Genomic DNA, 17,322 nt, shown 5'->3' on the forward strand with positions numbered 1-17,322 from the left:
TTCTATCTTTCCTGTAGATATTCATCCTAGAAGATCCTCGGCCAGTGAGGAGCTGGATGGTAGATGAGTCCTTCTGTGTTCTCATCCCCCAGTGACAATTCTGAGATGGTGGCTTCAAGTTCCACACAGTCTCTCAGAGAGTCCCCAGAGAGACTGAGCCCCAGGGGCCCACATGTACCCAGGTTTTATCACACACTTTATTGTGTTCTCCCTGTTTCATTTCTTTACTTTCACATGTTTTCTGGGACCACGCCTTATATAAATCACTTGCCTGCATCTCTGTCTCAGGGTCTGCTCTTGGGGGAACTCAGACTAAGACCAGGTCTGATAAGGGAACAAGAGTGACAGCTGTAACAATAGGAAGCAAGGTGATTGAATTCATGGCCGCCTCCTGAAAATTCCACAACTCTGTATTCCCATGTTTTCTAGAGCTTGTCCTCCAGAGAGTGAGTGTAGCCCTGCTTGGAGGCTCTTCCCCACCAGGTGACAGGGAGAGGCTGAAGTGGGTAGTTTGTGGGGAGAACTCAGAGTCTTCAGACCTCCCTGGTCCCTCCCTGCATCCTTCTCAGTCTCCCTGCTCAATCCAACCTCTTCATTGGCGTCTCTAAATTCCCTGTCTTCCCCTCTTGTTTACTGTCGGAAATCTCCATTTCATGAGCATTTCCAGGAATATGACTCAGATGCGTCCACTCAACCTGACCCCAGGGAGTATTTCACCTCTTTCTTCCCCGCTGGTCCCTCTTCTGCATCCCACCCCCACCTTCCCCAGGCCTCCTCACTTTCCTCCTGCCCGTCACATACACAGTCTCTGTGTAGCACAGTGCACGTAGACTCAACACGGGCTTGGCAAATAGGGGAGTGATGTCATTCTCACAATGTGGACGTAACATTGGGTCATATCTGGTTATTACCAGTGAGCCGACAGTGTGTGCCCCAGGGAAGAGCAGGGAACCACAGAGCTCAGCAGCAAGCCCGAGAACACAGTGCATACGTGATGTCCTCCACCCAGTCCTTTGTCTTAGCTTGGGTTAACCTCGTGCAAAAGAGACAAGCCCACAATCACGACACAGAGCTGTCTCCAGGTCACGCCCACAATTCATGGAAAGGCTGCACCTAGGGAGAGGGGAGACAGCACCACCATGTTCAGGCCTGAGAGACGACTGCATCTTCACCCTAATTCTGCCGGTAGAAGTGTGGGCTGCTTGAGAGAAGGGCAGAAACAAAGGACAAAGGAGAATGTCAGATCCTACAGTATTTCCCTGGCAAGGTTAAGGGGCCGGGAGTTGTTCTGGGGTCACAGAGGAAATATGCAGAGATTCTTAGGAGAAAAGTGCCACAGTCAGATTTGCATTTGGTAAGTCAGTCTCTTGCACACTGGTGGGTCAGTCTTTTGTTTGGTCTTAATCATAGTGCCAAACAAAAGGCCAGGAAAAAACTGGTGATGAAAGATTTTACCAGACATATGTATATAGTACAGAGTTGACACTTTTAATTCATACAAAGTTCCCAGAGATTGATAAGAAACAGCACCATAGTCTGTCTAGGAAAAAAATGGACCATTGGCCTGAGAACTCACTTCCAGAATCTAGTCAATGGTCAGTATGGAGAGTGACCAGCTCACTGTCATACAAATGCATCGTGAGATAATAACACCATCCATTTCACTCATCTCAGTGATAACAAGGAGTAACACCTGCAATGCAAGCAGGGATTTGGTGAGAAGGACCTTCCTGTTGATGGAGAGATGGGTTCAGCGTTTTAGGAAAGAACCTTGACCTAATGCTATATTCCTGATAATATGTGAGAAAGTACAGGCCTGGCCAGATAGCTCAATGGGTTAAAGTGTTTTCCTGAAGAGCAGAAGTTTATGGTTTGATCCCTGGTCAGAGCATCTGTTCTGATCTCTCTCTCTCTCACTCTCTTTCTCTCCCTATAAAATCAATAAAAATTTTAAAAGTTTCAAATAAAATAAGTATATTCAGAAATTATCAAAGATGTGGGGAAAAACTGATATGTAAAGTGCACTATTTATAATAAGCAGAAATCCAAGATGTCCCACAATCTTGGGAACTATACAACCTAAAGTATGATATCTATATAGACAGTATTAGCAAGATTGTTATAATATTTGGGCTGTGTTAGAGATTTGGGGAGTGCTGATAGAAGTAAAATTTGCTCTGTGTTGCACGTTGTCTGACTTCATTCTCTGCTGTGTCAGTCTGTGGCTTCCATTCTTGAGGTTGCCTCTTGGTGACAAGACGGCTGCTGTGCTCCAGCTCCAGAGGTGGTGCTCTACCCTAGAGAAAGGAAGCAGTGGGAAGTATTGGAAGGCTCTGGACAAACACAACCTAACAACTTCCACCTACAAACCACTGGCTCACACTTAGTCCCTCGGCCTCTCCCATCAACAAGGGGAATGGACACACTGCAGAACCCTCCACCCTCCCAAACTGGGTTTGATGAGGAATAAGAAGTGGGGAACAGATATTGCACAGCTGACCTGACACCTCTAACATAGAGACTAAACTCAATCTGATACGTCAAATTCCATCAGCCAAAGTCACATGAAAGTCCTGAGAGCTATACTTGCCACCTGAGACCAAATTAAAGAGGCTTAGGATGCCCTAGAGTCTCCACCTGGAGACCCTGTCTGTCCCAAAGACCACTAACAGAAACCCATTCACAGACTATCCAGTCTAAACTCAGGGAACACTGACTCCTGCTGACAGAGGAGAGTAAATACACCTGAAAATGCAAAGGCAGCAGACAGAAGACACAGAGCATGAATGAACCTTCCCAGCAGCGCTCCAAATAAAAATTCTTTGAGAAATATCAAGTGTGCCCATAGGTCCTTGGCAGCACTGCCTCGGAACACATAAAAATTGTAATATTTGGAGGCCCTGGCTGGTTGGCTCAGTGGTAGAGCGTCGACCTGGCATGCAGGAGTCCCGGGTTCGATTCCCGGCCAGGGCACACAGGAGAAGCGCCCATCTGCTTCTCCACCCCTTCCCCTCTCCTTCCTCTCTGTCTCTCTCTTCCCCTCCCGCAGCCAAGGCTCCATTGGAGCAAAGTTGGCCCAGGCACTGATGATGGCTCCATGGCCTCTGCCTCAGGTGCTAGAATGGCTCTGGTTGCACCAGAGTAGCGCCCCAGATAGGCAGAGCATCGCCCCCTGCTGGGCGTGCCGGGTGGCTCCCGGTCGGGTGCATGCGGGAGTCTATCTGACTGCCTCCCCATTTCCAGCTTCCGAAAAATGCAAAAAAAAAAAAAAAATTGTAATATTGGGGTTTTTGACCTGAGACCTAAATTTCAGAGGTAGCACAGAAGGTGGGTGGGTCTGGTTTCTTTCTGTTCATACTTTCACGGGGCTCTGCTATAAGAGATATCAGCAAACACCTTCCTATCCTCATAGATACCATCTGTTCATTTATCTACTTAGTTTGGCTGATAAAGGCATTATGATGTAAAAGACATAAAGTAGGGGTGTATAATGAAATGCTGATCACCCACATATATGCCCAGGAGTGATTCAAACAGGTAAACACACAGGAAGACACAGAGTGTGGGAATAAGGGCTGGAGCTGGTCTTCACTGGTACCACCCAATACAGCGTCCCTGTTCATGCTGACCTTGCCCACTGGTTTCTGCCCAGCGACCTATGAGACGCAGAATTCTAAGCCAATCAGAAAACAAGTACTTTCAAATGGGGACTTTGCACTGTTTCTCCTCCTGAGCAAGCTTTCCTTTCCCCCTCACCCTTTCTTCCAGATCAGAAACTGAAATATAATGGAGAACTACTGAGAGTCTTTGTTCTGTGACTTTCATCTGGGGGTGCCAAGGGTAAGTAGGGGGACTTGGTAAAAGCAGGGCTCCAGGGACCCTTCGGGGAGAGGCTGAGAAGCTGGTGAGCCTGCAGGACATTCCTCACCCAGAGGAGGAGTGTGGTGCTGTGAACAGGCAGGTGAAGGCACAGGTGTGTCCACAGAGGCAGGGCAAGGCTGTGCCTGCATTGGGAAATCTGTGGGAGGGAGACAACCGGAATGAGGGAGCTTCACAGCTTGCACGTTCCTAGGAACTTCCTGTGGTCAGAAAGGAGCTGAGCTCTGGCCGGTTTGCTGAATGATAAAGCGTTGGCTTGGCGTGTGAATATCCGGGATTAAGTTCCTGGTCTGGACTCACAGGAGAAGTGACAGGTTGCTTCTCCACCCCTCCCCCTCCCCACTCTCTCTCTCTTTCTCTCTCTCCCCCTCCTGCAGCCATGGTTTGACTAGTTTGAGAGCATCCACCCTGGGCACTGAGGATGGGTCCCTGGGGCCTCCACCTCAAACACTAAAAATAGCTCGATTGTGAGCATGTTCCCAGATGAGCAGACCATTGGCCACAGACAGGCTGTTGCTGGGTGAATCCCGACCAGGGCATATGTGAGAGTCTGTCTCTTTGTCTCCCCTCCTGTCAGTTGGAAAAGAAGAAAGGAAGGAAGGAAGAAAGAAGGAAAAAAAAGAGAAGAGAAGAGAAGAGAAGAGAAGAAAAGAAAAGAAAAGAAAAGAAAAGAAAAGAAAAGAAAAGAAAAGAAAAGAAAAGAAAAGAAAAGAAGAAAAGAGCAAAGTCCTCTTACAGTCTCTCCTGCTGTTCTCTGGGAATGTATTCCAAGGGATTCTAAGAGAGGTATGTGTCTTAAAGATCTATATGTAAATATGTTCATTACAGAGTTATTTTGTAATATAGGAAAATCTGGACCAACATGAAGAATGGATAAACAGCACATTGTCTGACCACAGAGAGGTTTTCAGTTCATTGTCTGTTGGTCTCCGCACCTCCTCTTTGGAGAAATGCTTGTTCAGGCCTCTGCCCATTTTTAAAATCACATTGTTGGTGTTTTTATATTAAGTTGCATGAGTTTCTTACAAATTACCAATATTTACCTCTTGCTGGATGGTTTATTTATTCAGTAGATTGTCTTTTTATTTTGCACAAGCATTTTAGTTTGATTTGGTCCTATTTGTTTTTTGTTGTTGTTGTTTTTTTTTGCCCTTGCCCAAGGACACATATCCAAAAAGATATTACTAAGAGCGATCTCAGAGAGACCATTGCTTCTGTTTCCTTCTAGTTTTACAGTTTCAGTATTAAGTAAAATCTTTAACCCATTTTGCATTCATTCTTGTATATGGTGTGAGAAAGTGATCCAGTTACAGTCTTTTGCGTGTGCCTGTCCAGTCTTCCCACCATTGTTTTGAAGAAACTGTCTTTAACCCATTGCATACTCTTTCTTCCTTTGTCATTGATTAATTGGCCACATATTGCAGATTTATTTCTGGACTTTTTACTTGGTCTCATTGAAGTGTGTGTCTGTTTTTATGCCAGCACCACGCTGTTTTTCTTAGTGTAGCCTTTTCGTATCAGGAAAGATGATACCTCCACTTTTTTCGACTTTTTCTCTTTCCTTTTTTTATTATTTTTTAAAAATTTTAACTATTGTTTTCCTCAAGATTTCTTTGGCTATTTAGCTTTTTCTTGTTTTGTTTCTTTTTTGGGGTGCGGGTTCATATAAATTTTACCATTAATTGTTCTACTTTCGGGATGAAGGCTGTTGGTATTTCAATGGGGGTAACATTGAATCCGTATCTTGCTTTAGGCAGTAGAGACATTTTAACAACATTAATTTTTCCAACCCATAAGCACAGTATATCCTTCCATTTATTTGCATCCTCTTTGATCTCTTTCTTCATTGCCTTAGTTTTCAAAGAACAGGTCTTTCACTTCTGGTTAAATTTATTCCTAGGTATTTTATGCTTTTTGATGAAATTTTTAAAACTCCTGATTATTCATCATTGCTGTATGGAAATGCAACAGGTTTCTAATTTTGTATCCTGCCATGTTAATGGATTCATTTATTAGATGCAATAGTTTTTTGGTGGAGTACTCAGGCTTTTTTATATATTGTGTGATGTCATCTGCAAATGATGACAGCTTTACTTCTCTCTCTATGCATTGTCTGTTTTTTTATTCCTGTGTCTCATCTGATTGCTGGTGTTAAGAGTTCTGATATTGTTTTGAACAGAAGTGGTGATGGTGGGCATTCTTTTCTTATTCCTAATCTTAGAGGAAAAGCTGTCAGCTTTTTACCATTGAGATTATGTTAGCTGTAAGTTTAGGAATCATGTTTTTAGCAAAGAGTTCTTATTTATAATTTTAACAAAATAGGACCCAATTTAGGTTTTTAAACTGTGTCTACATTTTGCTATGGTAAGCTTATTTTGATGAAATTTAAACGTAAATTTTGAGATTAATACCAGGCATTTTATTTAAGAGTAATTCCTGCAACTGGAATTTGTAGGTCAAGGGATAAAATATATTACAAGGCATTTGTTATATGTATGTGGCCAGAATATACCCAAAGTATTGATGGTCATATGAAACAAAGTATATAATTATCATTATATGTTATTTCAGTTTTCTTAATTTTATTTATTTATTTATTTATTTATAGAATGGTCCATACTCAGGAATAAAAACAGTAAATCTCCTCAAAATAAGTGAAAATATATTCTCCACTCTGAAAACTTTTAAATTTTAAAACATTCAGATGATTATAAAAATAAAGGGTCCAGAGGACTTCAGCTCCTGCTCTGAGTGTAGGGGAGCCCCCCAAAGGGGTGAGTGGAGGAGGGAGGGGAAGTGAGTCAGGAACCTCTGGCTGGTGTGCTGAGCATAGACTGTGGGACTCCAGTGAATCCGGGACTCAGGGAGGAGGGTCCTGTGCTCCTCAGAGTGTGATGGGGGAGGCGGGAGCTGGCTGTCCCAGGGAATTGTGGGTAAGTGAAGGCTTCTGTCCACGTCCTCAGGGTAGAGCCCAGGGTTTCCTGATGGCTACGGTTCAGGGGCGTTCATTTATCGTTACATATTTTAGGAATGTGTACCATGTTGGAATGAAAGTTAAGAGACTCAGAAGCAGACGTTTGCGGAAGAGGCTCTCTGGTCACCAGTGATCTACTTGCACCCGAGTTGGTCTGGGAAGGGGGAGGCAGACGTGTCCGTGGGGAATTCTCCATGATTTTCCAGATCGTCATTTCTACCCATCTCCTTTTGGTCTCTCTCTGTCTACACAACAGGTAAAAATGGAGAGGTCCTTGGCCTTCCACCTGCCTGACCTCCCTGTCTGTTTCGTCTTGGTCCAGCTGCTCACCACCTGTTCAGGTAGGACCGGTTCTGAGTGTGTCTCTGGAACAGTGACCTACAGTGTCAAGTCAGAACCTGGGACTTTCCCCATCCCAGGAAGGTCCATGCAGATGGTACTCCTGCTGGGATTGAGGGCCCTTCCAGGTGCCTTTTAATTCATGCTCCTTGCCTTGGACACCTCCTTACCCTCTGGCCCCCACTTTCACTGATGAAGCACCCCCTTCTTTTGAGCAGCTCAGTTTACTGTGGTTGGACCTGTTGACCCCATCCTGGCCGTGGTGGGTGAAGATGCTGAGCTTCCCTGTCACCTGTCCCCAAAGATGAACGCTGAGGACATGGAGCTGATGTGGGTGCGACCCAGCCCCTGGCAGGTGGTGGTCACGTATGCACATGGGAAGGAAGAGACACAGGTAGCAGAGTATCTAGGGAGAACTTCGATTTTAAAAGAGGACATCACTGAGGGGAAGGCGGCTCTCCGGATTCACAACATCACTCTCTCTGACAGCGGAAACTACCAGTGTTATTTTCAAAATGGAGACTTCTATGACAAAGCCCAAGTGGAGCTGAAGGTTGCAGGTGAGCCTCGGGTCTGTTCTTGTTCTTCTGTGGGGCCTGGGGCACGGTCTCCACACCCACCTCAGAGCACTCCTGGCTACTCACCAGCTCCTGTTTCCTCTGGCTTCCAACTCTGCCTCTCTGAGGACCTTGACAGACAGAGGTTGTCCTTCAGGGAAAATCTATTCTGTGTCAGGTGAGGAACTTCCTCATGGCGGCCACCAGGGCCTCAGCAAGGACGTGGTAATCAGGGATAAAAACAGTGGAAAAACCTCCCTCAGTGGGAGTCACAGATATTTGGGTTCCGCTGAGTTCCAGGCAGTGGCCATGGTTTCTCCAGGTGCACGAGCTGTGGGCCCAGGAGACTGACCTGCGTGGACATCACCTGGGCTGCCCATGTCCTCCAACTTGTAGTTGAACGAATGGTGTTAGTTACTTACTGCTCTGAGAGAGAGCACACTCATGTGGAAACCATGGCTGTCTCAGGTGATGTCAGGAAGCCTTAGCATAACACTTGGACTGTTAGGGGATATCGGGAGGCTTTATATAAGGCTTTGCTCTGGATTGGATGCGATCAGGATGGTGCAGGGGTGAAACGGGTCACTCACAGTCCAGACAGGGGAGGTTTGGTTGCTGCTGTGGTCTGGACACTGGTCTGTTTTTCTCTGTTCCCAGATTGTTGAGTGTCCCGATCTTCTCCTAATTCATCACAGTGACAAAGTGCTCTTGTCTGATGCTGCTTTTGATGAACTATCTCCTGTTCAGACGTCAGGGCTTCATTTTTCAATCTCGGGACACAACCTAACCTTGTGGCTTCTGCTGGGGCTGGTCATTGGGGAGCCTAGGAGAGGACAAAACGTGGTGCGGGAAGTCCTAGCTCTATCATTGAGAATCTCCTCAACCATCTACAGTCCTTTCCTGAAGACCACAGTTCCTCTCAAGAAAGCCTTCCCTGTACGGCTCTGTTCTCTCAGGTCTTCACATGGCTGCCATCCACCTCACCTGGGGTTTAAAGGTTTAGGGACAGTGGTTACAGCTCCATTGTACCTGCCTTAGGTCAGTTCTCTCTCATGTAGTTATTTTCCCTTCTCTACAACCACGTTATAAAAATTTCCTGGGTCCAGAGATGTGAAAAAATGGTTGGCTACTCTAGCATTAACTACATTAAGAGTTTACCATGTGGATTTACATACAATGCACAACTAGGACAGAGGCAAGACAAGGTGCATGCCCTCCCCACCACATGGCAAAGGCAAAGGCTTCTACAGGACAGAGAAGGGTAGAGAGGCATACTGGGAAAACACCCAGCAAGGGGAAAATACTTACATGATTACCTAGCACAGGATGAGGACTTCTTTCGGGAACTGGCTTGTCTGGGGCATGGGGAAGGGGAAAGGGTTCAGTGGTCTCTAAGGGGACCCAGGGGAAGCAATCTCTGTTTTGGCTAATATCTAGCTAAATCCAGCACAAGGGTCCAGTGATGTTCAGACAGTGGTCACATCATGGAACAGTCCCTCCTGCACAGCACACGTCTGTAAACATCTCCTCAGTGGAACCCGGTTGGAGTTCTCTGGTGTGAGTGTGCCCTCCATTACCGAGGAGACCCTCACCAGCACAGAGGACTCCCCGTAATTCAAGCTCACTTTTCCTTCCACAGCGCTGGGCTCTGATCTCCTCATTGAAATGAAAGGTTATGAGAGTGGAGGGATCAGTCTGGAGTGCACGTCTGCAGGCTGGTATCCGCAGCCCCACATCGAGTGGAGAGATGACAGAGGACAGAACTTGTCCTCTGTGGCAGCACCTGTGACTGCAGACAGCCTGGGTCTGTACGCAGCCACAGCATCTGTGACCGTGGAAAGCGACTCTGGGAGGGGGATCTCCTGTATCTTCAGAAACCCCCTGCTCAGCCAGGAAAGGACAGCCAGGGTTTCCATTGCAGGTGAGTGCCCTGCCGCTACCTGTGCTTAGCTGTGGCCCCTGGGGGCAGCGATGACTCTCTGCTGCTGACACGAGTCTTTGCAGTGGACGTAAGGCACAGAGCAGGGACCTGGGTGCTTCTTTCCCCCATAAAGCTGTTTATATCACAGACATCTTCTGAGCTTTTTTTTTTTTTTTCGGAAGCTGGAAACGGGGAGAGACAGTCAGACTCCCGCATGCGCCCGACCGGGAACCACCCAGCTCGCCCACCAGGGCAGAGGCCAAGGAGCCATCCCCAGCGCCCGGGCCATCTTTGCTCCAATGGAGCCTCGGCTGCGGGAGGGGAAGAGAGAGACAGAGAGGAAGAAGAGTGGGAGGGGTGGAGAAGCAAATGGGCGCTTCTCCTATGTGCCCTGGCCAGGAATCGAACCCGGGACTTCTGCACGCCAGGCCGACGCTCTACCACTGAGCCAAACAGCCAGGGTCCATCTTCTGAGCTTTTTGTGCATGCCACAGACTGTGACAGACAATGGGAATTGTGGGCAAATAGTGAAGATTAGCAAAAATACAGCAATATGGAGAGAAAATATTTACAACCTATATCCTAGAGAAAGTGCTAATCTTCTTAAAATATAAAAGAACCTAGTAGAAAAATAAGCAAAAAACATGAATTGTCAATTCACAGCAAGGAATTATATCCTGAAAGGATGTCCAATCTCCCTAAGTTGTGACGTTTTCCACTTGAGAGATGGGCAAGAAAGCAAAACAAAACAAGGTGGTTTACAATACATTCTGATGGCAGGATTGTGAGGAGACAGTCACTTTTAGACGCTTCTTGTTATAATTTGATTTTTTTTTTTTTGGTATATCTTGGCTATACTTCTATTGAGAACAATACATTAATCTTTATCCAAAGTATGTATTTATGTATTGATCCAAAATTCCAGTTCTGGAAATTAATCTGACAGATCAGATTGCATTTATCTGAAATGACCATAGTAAAACGTAATTTCTCACACCATTAGTTATAATAATACAAAGTTCGGGAGTGTGCTGTGCCCTCAAGTGAGGGACTTGTACGCAGTGGAGGGTTACACTGTGAGAGGAAAGGCAGACATCTCTCTGTGCTGACATGGACGGCCCCCAGACACCGGACAGAGAGAGCAAGCGCCAGACCAGCTGGTGCAGAGTGCCGACTTTGGTGCAAACAAAAGAAAACAAGATTATATTTCTACTTTTAAAATGTAATGATCACTTGCATGGCACTCGCTATGTGTCTGGCACTTTACAAGCATTCATATAACCCTTTTACCTGTTGGGACACCCGGAACAGAATGGTGAAGGCATTGGTTCCAGGTCACATGCTAGTCAGGCAGATGACCCAGATTTTGCACCGAGGCCCTCCAGCTGCAAGTTCAGGTGCTTAATCACGTGTAAAGCTGACTAATGAGAAGTAATTAATGGTGTAGAGGGTGGAGGGAGTGGAGAGGAGACTTGATACATAGTTTTTGATATTCAGACTATTCCCATGTGAGAGGCAGACACTTCAAGGCAATAGTGTCATGCGACAGTGAGAGTCTGGGCACTTTGGGAAGAGAGCGATCACTTTCTGTGCCGAAACACCCCGCGACCGCCAGGACAGTGGCTGACACTATCCCTGCTCAGGTCCCCTCTTCTGGAGCGCGTGGCCCTGGGTGGTGGCCTTAGCGGTGACTCTACCGGCTCTGCTGGGGCTCCTGGCGGCGGCGGGGTTCTTCCTCTGGCGACAGCAGAAAAAAAGCAAGACCCTGTCCAAGGAGAAGGAGCGGGAGCGAAGCGCCAAAGGTGAGTCCCGGCTGCAGGAGCGCGACCGCCCCGCCCCAGCCCGCGCCCCCACCGCGCCCGTCCCCCCTCCATCCCCGTGATGGGACTTTTTTCTGCTTATTTCCAGAGGAGCTGCAGCGCGAACTCAGTAAGTACAGGTTCCGGCCCCACGTGTCCCGGGGTCCCTGCGTCACTCGCGTCACCGACTCCTCATTTGTTCCCCGCAGAGTGGAGAAGGATCCAGTACCTGGCGGGTGAGTGTCCCGGTCCCTCGTCTCAGACTCTGTGCTGGGATATGATACAGCCCTTCCCTCACCCCTAACCGCCCGGGGGTGGGGGAGATAAGGACGCTGATGGGGGAGACGGGCAGGGGTTTTCTCAATGGAGAAGGGGCTTCGGTCTCCACCAGGGGCCGCTCGCACCGGGACATCCAGGGGACACAGGAAAGGACAGGGGCGGGGGAGGTGGACTCAGTGTGTGAGGTCCTCCCCTCCCTGGTGGCTTTACACAGTCTGTAGTCTGCTGAGAAGAAACCAGAGGACAGAGAAGTGTCTCTTAAGAAGAGTGGTGTCCTGGCCAGTGGTTTCACGCAGCTAGCAGACGTCCAGGGTTGGATTCCCCGCTCAGGGCGCACATGAAAAGCAACCATCTCCCTCTCTGCCCCTCCCTGTCTTCCTTCTCTCCCTCTTTCCCTCCTGCAGCTGGTGTCTTGATTGGTTCGAGCGCTGGCCTCAGGCGCTGAGGATAGCTCAGTTGATTGCAGCTTCTGCCTCACAGGGGGGTTGCTGGGTGGATCCCAGGTGGATCCCAGTCGAGAAGGCATGCAGGAGTCTGTCTCACAGTACATCTCATAATCTGTCTCACTAAAGAGAGAGAGAGAGAGAGAGAGAGAGAGAGGAGTAGCTACATTGTTAGTTTTCACAAATTAATCATAACTGCTAAACAAAGAGTATCTGAAAAAGTTGTTTAATTCTTTTCAAAAATCGGCAGGAAATAATACAGATTGAGATAGACGGATTCTAGCACATATACACACACATGTACGTATGCACAGGGTGAGCCTACTCCCAGGTATGTCCAGGGACAGGAGTAAGGTCGTCACCCCTCCTCCAAGGGGGATGCGTTCCAAGAAGCCCAGTGGGTTCCTGAAACCACGGAGAGTGGCAGCCGCTGTGCACAGTAGGCCTTTGCCTTTTCCCTATAGCAATGCTTCTTGGCACATGCACCTTACCAGCATCACGACTCTTATGCTTTGGGGCCATTATTAAGTACAATAACGGTGAATTGAGCACAAACACTGTGCTACTGCCTCGTCGGTCTGGTCATGGAGATGGCTCTGACGTTGCTAAAGGGGTAGGAGGCGCACAGGGTGGACTAGCCAGACCGAGGGTTGGTTTGCAAAATGGCAGATTTCAGATCGGAGCCCACAGCACGAGATGTCATCATGCTACACAGATGGTGTTATTTAGATCTTATGAATTGTTTCTTTCTGAAAGTTCCCACTTGATATTTTTTGACTGCTGTTGAAGGTAATGGAAACTTTGGAAAGTGAAGGCGCAGACAAGGGTGACTGCTGTGCAGACAGGTACACACAGATCTGCAGTGACAGCTGGGACAGCTCGTGCAGGGTGCCTGCAGGGTCACTAGATGCAGTTGATTTAAAGAGGGGGGAGCAGAGAACTGAACTGGCAGAGGGAGAGGCAGGAAGAAAAAGAAATCAGATGGGTGCAAGAGGAAAAGAAAGAAAAGGACCTGGAAATGGCAGGTCAGGTGACCCTCTGCTGTCTCCCCTTGCAGGTGGGGAGAAGTCTCAGGCCTACACTGGTGAGTGACTCTGATGCTCTCTGTGTACAAAGCATTTAAACCCTCTCTCTGCTGGTGAGTAATGATCAGATCCAGCTCAGAGGCCCACCCCACCTTCCTGGACACTCAGAGAGGGCCTTCCACATACAGTGTTCCCTCACCCTGTTGACACAAATGCCTGCACACCTGGGCTCAGCACGGCCATGTTGCCTGCAGCTCCAGTGTGATGGAAAAAAACCCAACGTGCAGAGAGGTTACATGCCTGATCCACAGAGCTGTAGATGCAGGAAACCGGATGTTGGAAGAGACTGAGGAGAGGAGGGAGAAGAGGCTTAGTGAGGGGGATGGTGGGGGAAGAACAGAAATGATGACCTTTCTTTGTCTGTGTCTCCTTCCTTTCAGACTGGAAGACGGCCCTCTTCCAACCTGGTGAGTGAGTCACTGTATGTTCCCTAGGACAACGACTGAGGGGACCTGCTCACATTTTCTTCTCTAACTCTTGACTGGTCAGGTTCTGGGTGGTTGACTTGAGGTCCTGGTCTCAAAGGTGTGTCCACCTTCCGTCGAGAGCCCAGAGAACCAGAGACAAGTCCTGTCCTGGGCTCCACAGGTCCTTGTGGGAAGGAAGAGGAGTGAGGGGTGCAGCTGGGGAAGGGGCTGCAGGAGAGTCAGGATGGGACCTGCCCCAGTGTCCACCCCTCCTGCCCCTGTGTGTCCTCAGGTTACACAATGTTTCTGAGCTTTAGTCTCCTCACTTTAGATGATGGTGGTAATTCCTACTATGTGAAGGCTGAGGTATAGACTAAGTAATTTAATGAATGCATATTGTCAAAAACACCCACAGAAAAGAGATAGCCTGTTCAAAATAGGTGTTTGTCTGACAGTAATGAGAAAGTATCTTAAGGCCTAACAACAATGTAATTTACTCACAGGGGTGTAGGGTCACAGTGGACAGATAACCCAGTAATCTGCACAGATTATTCACCAGTAACAGACTTGATACAGCACTTTTTTTGGAGTATAATTCAGGTACTAATGATTGACAGGACAAAGACAGGGAATGTGGTAGCACCAGGCCATATGTCCTGGCAATTGAGTTATGGATGGTTTTTTTTTTAAATTGACACTATCACTAGTTTGGTATTGAACTCTGTTGTCATGTAATTCTGTTACTCACAAAAAGGTTTAGGACCGTATTTAAGGAAAACACATAATCAACATCTAGCAGGCTTTGGTGTGCTTGCTGAGGACAGTGAGGTTGGTCAGAGGTCACAGCATGAAAAGATGAAGAATATCAGTGACACAGAGATGGAGTTGGTTGTGTTCACAGCCACATCTGCACAGTGATGAAGGAGGGATAGAGAAGGAACTACTTCCAGAGGCAGGGGTGGCATTAAAGGAAACCAGCAAGGATGAATGGTGCCCCAGGGCTCCCACAGTGGGAGCTGTCACCACCCCTAGGCTGAAGGGGGAGGGACAGGGAGCAGTCACTGGAGCCCAGAGGAAGCTGGAGCTCAGGGAGAGGCTGCCTGAGAGGAGTCAGGCTCTGTCAGAGCATCTCCAGTGGAGGAAGTGGGGGAGTCAGTGCTGGGCCTCTTTCCTTTCTCCTTCCTGTCTCAGCTGGTCCCTCCCCTTGGCCAAACCCAGCAGGTAAGCAGAAGCAAGGGAGCCCAGGGATGCTGTCCACAGAGGACTGATTCCTGGGGCTGAGAGGGTGGGTACAAGTGAGGGGAAGGCAGGAGAGTTCACAGAGCCCCTGGGTGGCCCCAAGCACAGAAGAGACATAAATCTATTATCACAACAGGCCCTTCCTACATACCCGGCCTTGCGCTAAATATACCACAGTTTGTTTCATTCTACCCTAGAGTTTAGTATTTTTACTCTCGTTTTACAAACATGAAATTGAGACTCAAGCTAGTATGTAGCTTGTGTCTGTAAACAAGAGTCTTTGCAGAAAGGAAGTCACCCAGCTCAGAAGGGAGCGAGGGCTGAAGTGTGAGTCCCTGATACTCTGCAGCACAGGTGGGCACAGTCCTGTGGGGGAGGCGGAGGCGGATTAAGGTCGGTTGAGGCCCTGGGCACCAGGTGGGTCTATGCAGCGCAGGATGTGTATAGTATGCAGCGTAGAAATTGGGGTTTTGCCGGGCCCTTCAGAAGTCGGAAGTCGGGCCCAGGGTGCGTTCCGGGTGCACCGCTGTTATATCCGCCTCTGTAGGGAGGGAACCGGAAAAGGCAGAAGGAAGGCGCCAGCCCAGATGGCAGACTGCATGGATCCCGCCCTTCCCCCCACCCCCTCCGCCCCCTTCTTCACTGAACACAAGACCCCTGCTTTCTCAGGGCATTGCTGAGGGCAGCATTCAGGGCCGGCTGGGGACCCCGGGCTCTGTTCTCGGGCCTCCTCAGCCAGACCCAGGCCATGAGGGTTGAGGCTCTGGGGTCCGGCTGCCATGACTGACACCACCCCACCGAACCCCCTGCAGCGGATGTGCTCCTGGATCCGGACACCGTGCACCCCACCCTCCGCATTTCTGAAGACCAGAGGAGACTACAGCGGGCAGTCACATGCCAGTTAATGCCAGACAACCCCAAAAGATTTTCCTGGCATTGCAGTGTGCTGGGCTCTGAGAGCTTCACGTCGGGGAGACATTTCTGGGAGGTGGAGGTGGGGGACAGGAAACATTGGCAAGTTGGGGTGTGTAGGGAGAATGTGGAGAGAAAACGTTGGGTTATAATAAAACCTGAGAGTGGATTCTGGACAATGGAGCTATGTGATGGATATGTCTACCAGGCTCTCACAGACCTCGGGACCAAACTGACAGTTGTCAAAGCTCCTGAAAGAGTGGGGGTTTTCCTGGACTATGAGTCAGGGGAGGTCTCCTTCTACAATGCCATCGATGGATCGCACATCTGCACCTTCCTGCACACCTCCTTCTCTGGACCTGTGTGGCCTTTCTTTAAGATTTCTGCATTGGGGCCCACTCCCTTGACCATTTGCCCAGCGCAGTAATAAGTGAGGAGTTCGCTTGTGTTTGACCAAGTGACTGACCCTCCCTGAAGACCCCAGTGTCTCTGGCTCAGCTGATGCAAATGAGGACCCTCGGGCTGAAATAACTCTGCCCTCCCTGACCAGCCTGGAGCTGAGACTCTAACAGCAAAATATCACAACAATAAAGTACTTACTGAAACGACACTGAGTTAATTCAGTTTTTCCACATGACGGAGGAGACTAGGGTGCAGGAGGTGAGGTAACTTTCCAAAGGTGACTCAGCCAACTTCTAACAACCATAGTTAGTATTTATAGACAACTTAGAATGTAGTGAGTGTGGTGCTGAATGCTTCACGGGAATTTCACTCACTAATCCTCATTTTAAGTGACATATATAAATCACGCAGAAAGTAGTGTTGCTGGGAGATGCTTGACCTCTGCCCTCTCCCTATAGTCTGTTCCTTCGCAGCCAATTGTTCTTGCTGGGCAGGGTCCTGTGAAGCCCTGAGGTTTCCTTCCCAGGGCACCAAGGGTAGAGGTCACTGTAGGTGACTATGAATGCCACACCCTACTGGGATCCTTCAAGGGCGACTGTCAGAGCCATGGTCCACCCCTTCACTGGCTAGCTCTGCAGGATGTCTTCATCCAGAGAATGCATTCTCAGTGACCAGCAATGTGACCTGTGATTACAAAGATGAAGCATCCTGAATTTGAAGGACAGAAGGGTGCTAGTTGACGTTTAGTGAAATTTTTTATCACGTTGAGGAATCCATATCAAGGAAAAAGACATTCCACCACTGATGTTACCAAAGGTTCCTTTTATTTTTTAAGTTTCATCTTATTATTGATTTCAGAGAGAGAGAAGAGAGAGGAATGGAGAGAGAGATTTGTTCCACTTATGCTTTCCCCAAACCCATGTCTTGGGGGTATCAACCTTGGCATATTGGGACAATGTTGTAAACAATTGATCTACCCAGCTAGGTTCCTAACATTCCTTTTAACTGGTGGGTCCTGGGGAGAAGGCACTCTTCCTCCTCATCACAGGATCATTTCCCATTCTATTCCCTCCACTGGGCATGTGG

General features: G+C 48.2%; 2 protein-coding genes across 2 annotated transcripts in view; both read left to right on the top strand.

Moving 5' to 3' along the window:
* The first annotated feature begins 3,725 nt into the window (after positions 1–3,725).
* On the top strand, positions 3,726–16,453 carry LOC136383463 (butyrophilin subfamily 3 member A1-like). Its single transcript, XM_066353355.1, is given in 13 exon segments — positions 3,726–3,840; positions 4,457–4,665; positions 7,110–7,194; positions 7,411–7,752; positions 9,389–9,670; positions 11,314–11,514; positions 11,579–11,599; positions 11,679–11,705; positions 13,249–13,275; positions 13,657–13,683; positions 15,735–16,305; positions 16,307–16,365; positions 16,368–16,453. Coding segments are annotated over 11 exon segments (1,722 nt in total). The 5' UTR covers positions 3,726–3,840; positions 4,457–4,665; positions 7,110–7,115.
* Positions 6,915–17,322, top strand: part of LOC136382963 (butyrophilin subfamily 3 member A3-like) — a 108,903-nt gene continuing 98,495 nt past the window's right edge. The window contains exon 1 of the mRNA XM_066352366.1: positions 6,915–7,109. The gene's annotated coding sequence lies outside the window, so the exon portion shown is untranslated. The remainder of the gene's footprint in view (positions 7,110–17,322) is intronic.

The sequence above is a fragment of the Saccopteryx leptura genome, chromosome 11 (assembly GCF_036850995.1).
Source record: "Saccopteryx leptura isolate mSacLep1 chromosome 11, mSacLep1_pri_phased_curated, whole genome shotgun sequence".
In the NCBI taxonomy this organism is placed as follows: Eukaryota; Metazoa; Chordata; class Mammalia; order Chiroptera; family Emballonuridae; genus Saccopteryx; species Saccopteryx leptura.